The following is a 7,403-nucleotide window of genomic DNA, read 5'->3' as shown; positions in this document are numbered from 1 at the left end:
TATATATATATATATATATATATATATATTGCAACACACACACATGTAGCATTACTGAAGCTAAATATTTGATATTCTTACATATAGTGTTACAAGTGCAGAGTATGCAGGTTATTTTATAGCCAGGAATGTAATTTTGTATTATAAATATTCCAACAATTGTTTATATATAATTATCTTACATACTGAGCATAGACATTTTCATTACATTACCATAAGAATGTTAAATTTAACTTACCTGTCTTATTGGCATTCTTATTGTTCTGCGCCCACTTCAGAAATGATGACTGTTTAATCATTGTAAATTTGTGAAGCCAGTTATTTAACCCAGAATGATAAAGATGTCACACAAAACAGATATAAGATGTCCTTTGCTAATACTTTTACGTATACACAATTATCTATCAGCACTCAATTATCACAAGTTTCAGTACGTCTCAGAGTATTTCATTCCCTTTTGTCCTTCATTCCTGTTAAAACAAATGTTTATCAATTGTGGAAAAAAGAAAGTAAAAAAAAAAGAATCATATGAGCAGAATCAGTTTTAAAAATTAACACAAGATTTGTTATTTCAACTTCAGCAAGAATGGCATTCATCTTTAAATCACTGAAATGATCAAGATCCCTAGAATAACTTGAGGTATACAAACGTTTTTTTCTTCTTATAGATATTGCTTTTTTGTTTGTTTTCCAACATTTAAAAACTTGTTATAATAAAATTCAAAACAAACAAAAAAATGAAATTGCATTACTATTATAAGGTCTTAATGAAAAATGTATATCCTCTACTCTAGAGATGCCACAAAACTTATATGCATGTGTTTTTTTCATAAATAATGTATGGCCATTTTACAAGGTCCTGTGCTAATTGTCAAGGGTTTTACTCACTTTACACTTACTCTTTCAGTGTAATACTTCTACTGATAAAATACATCAGCATTTGTTCATCTTTAATTTTAATTTCACAATATACATTTTTCAGCTTGTTAAACGTGCACTGATCTTTCCATAACTTTAATGTGTTGGTAATTGTTAAGCACATAATGCTATAGATGTGTTGAATCATTGCATGACCAACCTGCACTGTTAATTATATATGTAAAGCCTATAAATATGATAAGTCACTAAAGAAGAAAACATCACACATGCCCTAATTAGTAACACCTTTTCCTTAGCCTATCTTACATGTTTATTAAAAACTGAAGAATATAACAGTATTGAACTCCAACACACCGAGACCTAACTTTTAAACTCATACTAACACATCATGGTCTAATGCATTACTGAATTCAATCTTATAATTCAAGATGTTTGCTATGTGTGAGAAAATATGATTCATGTTTTTCATGGTCTCTGAGGATTATGTATATGACAATAATACACAATACCTTTCTATTTATTTTTCCGTTCCTGCTTAGAGTAGACTGCGGTACAACCCATAAATTATTAATTTCCTGTGCCACATTTGTTACAAGTTTCACAATATTTCATTAAGAGATCTTGTACGAAACAAACTTTATTATACATGTAATATGTTGACACAACCAAACATTCTCTTACAGATAAAACAGATCCAAAAGTAACAGCAAATTATCTGGAATGTTGTAAACTATGAGGTATAGTCTAAGGAGTATGTCTAACTGTGAGGTTACTAATCTAAATGTCATCACCAAATTTAAACTAGTTTTAAAGATTGTCATATTTACCACTTCTGAAAGACTAGCTACAACTACTTTTCTACAGATTTTCTGTTCCACAAATACATACAAAACAAGTACAAAATCTTATGCAGTAGCAGCAAAGCTTATCTTTACTTTTAACATATATATATATAAAAAAAAAACAGGCTCATGTTGATGCTCATTGCAAGAAAATAACTCCAACTCATTTCCTGGTAACAACCAGAAAATTAACATGAGAAATATTCAGTAAGCTATGCTGAAGAGACTGTATGCACACTATTAATAACAATTTCTGCTCACAGTTAGTACATAAAAAAAAATTAAATCAGTGAAACTTTGCATACAATTTCACTATATTGCAAAATGAATTAAATAGATTACAGAAATTTTTATACTATTGACCCTAAAATCACTGATAAGGTTCATAAATCCATTGGCTTTTTAAAACAAATTTCAGGCTTCGGTACTGACTGCATCAAGATCAAACAATGAGCACACTATCTGCTTTTTAACAATAATTATATCTTCCAGAAAAATAACTACTTTAAGTAGATATATACGTCACTAAGTTTAACAGTTATATGACTATAACCACCAAAAGAAACCTATTTTTAATAGTGTGGGTGAAACATATATCATATTCAACATATAAGAAATATATCATGTGAATAAGTGATGTGAACTTATGTGAGGTGCTATTTATAATATTACATTAGAATCATAATTCTATATATATTAATAATTACATATCAGCAATAACCTAAGAAATTAAAAGATTATCAGCAGCCTGTTAGGTGGATTTTGATTTTTGAAAAAGTAAATCAGCATTTACCAGCACCAATCAACCAGGCAATACATATTACAAAACTTGAAAGTTTACTCCAGAGTATCATTAAGTACTACAAAAGTTTCGGGTTTTTAGGTCAGGGCATAAGAAGTGTTGTGTTACTCACGATTAAATTATACTGAACATATTAAAACAAAAATAAATACATAATAATGTAAAGTTACTTCATGCTAAATCCTGTAATATAGTGTTTCCTGTTTGGTTGAATATACTTGCATTTCTTCTCTCCTAATACTCCTTATAAACTGTTAAAACTGGAATCACTGATGTAGGAAACTTTCTACATCAATTAACAAAAAGTAGAATTTGGAATAATAATATTTTGTTATTTTTTTCTCCTCTCACTTTCTTGGCAAAAATTCTAAACTTTCCAGACCTTTACACAAGAGCATATGATATACTGATATTTAAATTTTTCCTCATAATTCTACGTAATGAATACCATTTTAGTTTGTAATTTGGTTATAAAGTGTAATAAAAACTTCAGAACAAACTTCCCCCCTACATTACTGTAAAGAAAAAATCTTCAACAGAAACACTGAAACTTTATGACAGATACTAAACTTTGCATTTATTAAAACTATTTGATCTAATCTGTCATGAAATATTATGAATTAGACTATAATTTAGATATTTATCACCAGAGAAAATAACATACAGTAACTGACCAAGTTTATGTTAGTTCACCAATAACTTGCATAGCTAACCCAATGGTTTGTACATGTGCATAGGTTCTGAAATAAATAAATAAAAAGAGGGGTCCACAATTTTCTTTGACTTTTCCAAGTATGTGGATAAGCTGTCAATTTTCCCTGACTTTTCTACAATTTTTTTTCTCAAATTCACTGAATTTTCCAGGTTTCTCTAGATTTTGTGAATTTTTTGGCCACCCAGAAACTATAATATTTATTTGACTTTGACTAATTTATAGAAGATGTTATATTTGTTGTAGTAAGCAATTTTTACCGTGTATTTGTTAAAAAAACTGAATCCCATCATACACTGGGCTATTTATGAAAGTTCCCACTAGCCTGTTGTAAACTGTTTTCCATAATGACATGATAGATGGAATAGATAGAATCCCAGGTGCTTTGCATACATATGTTGTATTTCTTCAGTAAATAATTGTCCTTAAGCCACACATTACAGCATGCTAGTAGTTTGTGGAGAGAAATTATGTTTAATTACTATAGTTGCATTCCAAAAAATATATAAAATCAAAATGACTGAGCTTTAAAAAAAATATCATTACTTTCTAAACATATAAAAGTCCCTGAAATGTACAAGCACCCAATCACCAAAATATTTCCAATATTACCATGATTACATGACTGCACTTAACTTGTTTACCTATTCATTATTATTTTTAATTCAATGAGAAAATAAAGAAAAACTTTTGTATGGCCAGTGACAGTTAGTAATACCTTTAGCTAATGATTGTATTTTTCATAACAGTTCATTATATAAAACAGAATGACCTCAACAGTAGATTATCATTACCTCCTCCCCCGAAGGTGATGGGGGGGTTACGTTTTCATCCCTGCGTGTGTATGTTTATTAGCAAAATTTCTAGAAAGAGGCTGAATGGATTTGAGCAAAACTTTATATAAGTTTGGACTATGACCAAACTTAGAAGTGATTAGTTTTTGGTGGGTCAAGGTCACGAAATTCCAAGACATCCGTATCTGTTAACATGGGGACCAATTTCTCACACTATTTTTGTTCTATAACTCAGTCAAAAATGATGAGATTTTGACAACACTTGTTGGATATATACAGCATGTTATTCCTTATTGTTCTGCCAAAAATGGTCCATGTCTGTTGACAATGACGGACTTACAGATACATTTTCATATTTTTTCAGGACTGAATATGATCAACACCGAACGTGCGGAGGTATGTTCGCTACTGAGTGCTCCTCTAGTTTGTTTGTACTTTGAATTGCAGACATGTAAACTCAAGGATTTGACACATGGCATGTTCTTGCTTCAAATGATTTAATTCAACAACTGGTGGGAATACCTGCTTTCAGGGTTTACTTTTCTTATCAGGAATGAGACACTCTTGATAATCTAGACTCACCACATGTATGATTTATGTACGTCAGAATCACTATTAATGAATTCATCTTTTATATATTTCAATAAGTAAATTGTTATATCTTTATGCTCTTAATCTGTAAAAATGCCCTACTTACATTCAATCTTTAAAAAATTGTTCAGGAATTTATGTTCAGTTAAACAATATTGTCTTGCAAAGAAGATACTAGGTCCCCACCGCATCTCTCCTTCTGGACACTGCTGGGGCCCTTGGGCAAACTCCCACCAGTTTTGAAGAGTCTGTCTCAATTACTTTAATATTTAAAAGTTGACACCCCTGTAACTGTTCCAAAATTGATATTTCATTGTTTATTAAATCAACTTAGCAGTGTCCTCATTCACATATATTCAATTTAGTTTTATACCCTTTTACATTTTGGTTCATTGTAAGACTATATTTATTACTTTCAGCCACCCACTTTTTTAACTTGACGACAAATTTCATTGTTTATTAAATCAACTTAGTAGTGTCCTCATTCACATATATTCAATTTAGTTTTATACCTTTTTACATTTTGGTTCATTGTATGACTATATTTATTACTTTCAGCCACCCACTTTTTTAACTTGACCACAAGTAAAGGTGTGATATTTGCTTCCGTAAAGTTGTTTATTCATGCTAGTTATGATAACTTCAGTAGCTTCTCTTTACTGCATTACTTTGGTTAAGTTGATTAAATGACATATATTACAATGTGTTAAACAACTTTTTTTTATTATCTAATTATTTTGTTACGTTATATATGCATAAACATTAGCATTTTCCATCACTTTTCGTACCTTCCTATTACCAACTCTACAACTAAACAGTATGTTGTTTGGGAGGATTATACTGGTGTCAAACATTTCTAGGAAAACAGTGATAAAATATCGGTATACTTCTCAATATAAACAGTTATTTTTTTTTAATCTTTGATTAATTCATGTTATTGGTTGTGCACTACTGCAAATACATGAAAAGTTTTAATTATATTCAGGCTTCAAATGTTTGACTTCTAGTGTACAGCTATACAATGAACTATCTGCACTCTTTCCACAGTGGGGAATCAAACCCTGGATGTTAGCATTTTAAGTCCATGAGCTTACTGCTGATCTACCAGAGAACTCCAGGCTTCGTGTTATTGGTAAGTTATGTAGATCTTAGAAGTAAACAGCAGATGTAGCCCTTGGAAAATTTCCAAGATAATTCTTAACAACTCTCATGAGCAAACAACTGCATTTCATTTGCTTTACAAATAATAACACACTCCATTTTTTAGTTAGTTTCATTACTTATAAATAAAATTCAATATACTGTATAATACTATTCTTGTTATTTATTATTACTTTTACACCTATGAAGAGTATTTCACATTGTGAGCTTATTATATGGATTTAATACTGAATAAAATCCCTTTAGTTGTCCAAACTTCATATAATATTACACGATTTACAGCAAAAAAATATCTTTTGGATAGTACATACATTAATAATCAACGTATTATACAATCATTATAAGTTTTATGTAATGATGTACGACCTTAAGCAATTTTTTTTTGTTAGTTTACTTTATAGAATTGGCTTCATTATTCAAATCATTAAAATTCACGATCCATTACTTGAATATGTATCAGGAAATAGTTTACACATGCGACTTTTCCTCATTTACTGTTGAACTAGACAAATATGAATGTGCACGGTTGCTGCGAATGGATAACCAGAAAAGTATCGATTTTTTTCTTTAAGGGTCCTAGCGTAAGCACTGTGCACTCATAAACAGAAATCCGTTTATTTATTTTTCTGTAGAAGTATGTTAAGATCTTGTACGAGATGGGCCCTTTTACCCGATTTTATCTCGTTACTCTTAAGATTTTACTCAATAGTGCAATGTGCTATAGCATGGCTTTTGGTAATCATTTCACTAGTTAAGAATAGAAAGTATCCATTATAAATACCAAACAGATATCACTAACCACAAAAAATTCAATCATGCATATATGTGAAGCTGATTAAACAGAAAAAGACGTTTCAAAAATCGTCCGAAATTTTATCGCGGTGGATTCGTGAGGTGACCATTCTTACTTAACACACATGAAAATAAAACATACCTACGTCGGCTAAAAAATAAAGTGAAACTATAATAAACATAAAATATAAACAAATCAAAACAACTTCTCAATCTCAATGCAGATAATTGTTTAAGTCATAATTCTGACAGTAAATTTAAATTTAAAAAAAACGGAAAAATGATGTACTTCGAACAAATTATTAAACATGATATAGTCTTAACTTTGTGAGGTTGTATTCCTTTTTTGTTGTTAATTATCGTTATTTTTATACTTAATTATTCATTTATTTTCTCCACACTGTTGTGTTGTCTTTTCATTTTTTTAAAGAAGGATGGCAGATCAATTCAGGCAATTAATTTTAATATTAATATTCGCAGTGGAAAATTAAAATAACTGATGCCAGGTAGCGCCGAAATATTTCCACGCCATAAATCCAACAACGAAAATGTGTAAATCAGTTTATAGCAATATGTAAAAGAGTTGATCCTACGCTCTGTCAACCAGTAAGAATCATTAATAGTAATCTCGTCGTCTGGTGGAATATAAAAGTGTAAAAGAAACGAAAAGAAAAACTAGAAGTTCGAGAGATTATAGAGGTATATAGTGTGTGAATGAAAATTTGTGATAGTTTCTGAAGTCAGGCTTTTTCTGTCCGGTTCTTTTTCTTTTGTTGTGTTTGTTTGTTTGTTTTGGAATTTCGCGCAAAGCTACACGAGGGCTATCTGCG

At 30.2% G+C, this 7,403-nt stretch overlaps 1 protein-coding gene across 1 annotated transcript in view; it reads right to left on the bottom strand.

The window, feature by feature from the left end:
* Positions 1–7,403, bottom strand: part of LOC106463805 (PTB domain-containing engulfment adapter protein 1-like) — a 25,797-nt gene that overhangs the window by 9,106 nt on the left and 9,288 nt on the right. Inside the window, exon 2 of the mRNA XM_022391417.1 lies at positions 239–470. Within this exon, the coding sequence (XP_022247125.1) occupies positions 239–299 (61 nt within the window). The 5' untranslated portion in view covers positions 300–470. The remainder of the gene's footprint in view (positions 1–238; positions 471–7,403) is intronic.

The sequence above is a fragment of the Limulus polyphemus genome, unplaced genomic scaffold, assembly GCF_000517525.1.
Source record: "Limulus polyphemus unplaced genomic scaffold, Limulus_polyphemus-2.1.2 Scaffold1488, whole genome shotgun sequence".
NCBI classification, from domain to species: Eukaryota; Metazoa; Arthropoda; class Merostomata; order Xiphosura; family Limulidae; genus Limulus; species Limulus polyphemus.
The sequence above is the reverse complement of the archived record's forward strand: the minus strand, read 5'-3'. Positions and strand labels throughout refer to the sequence as shown.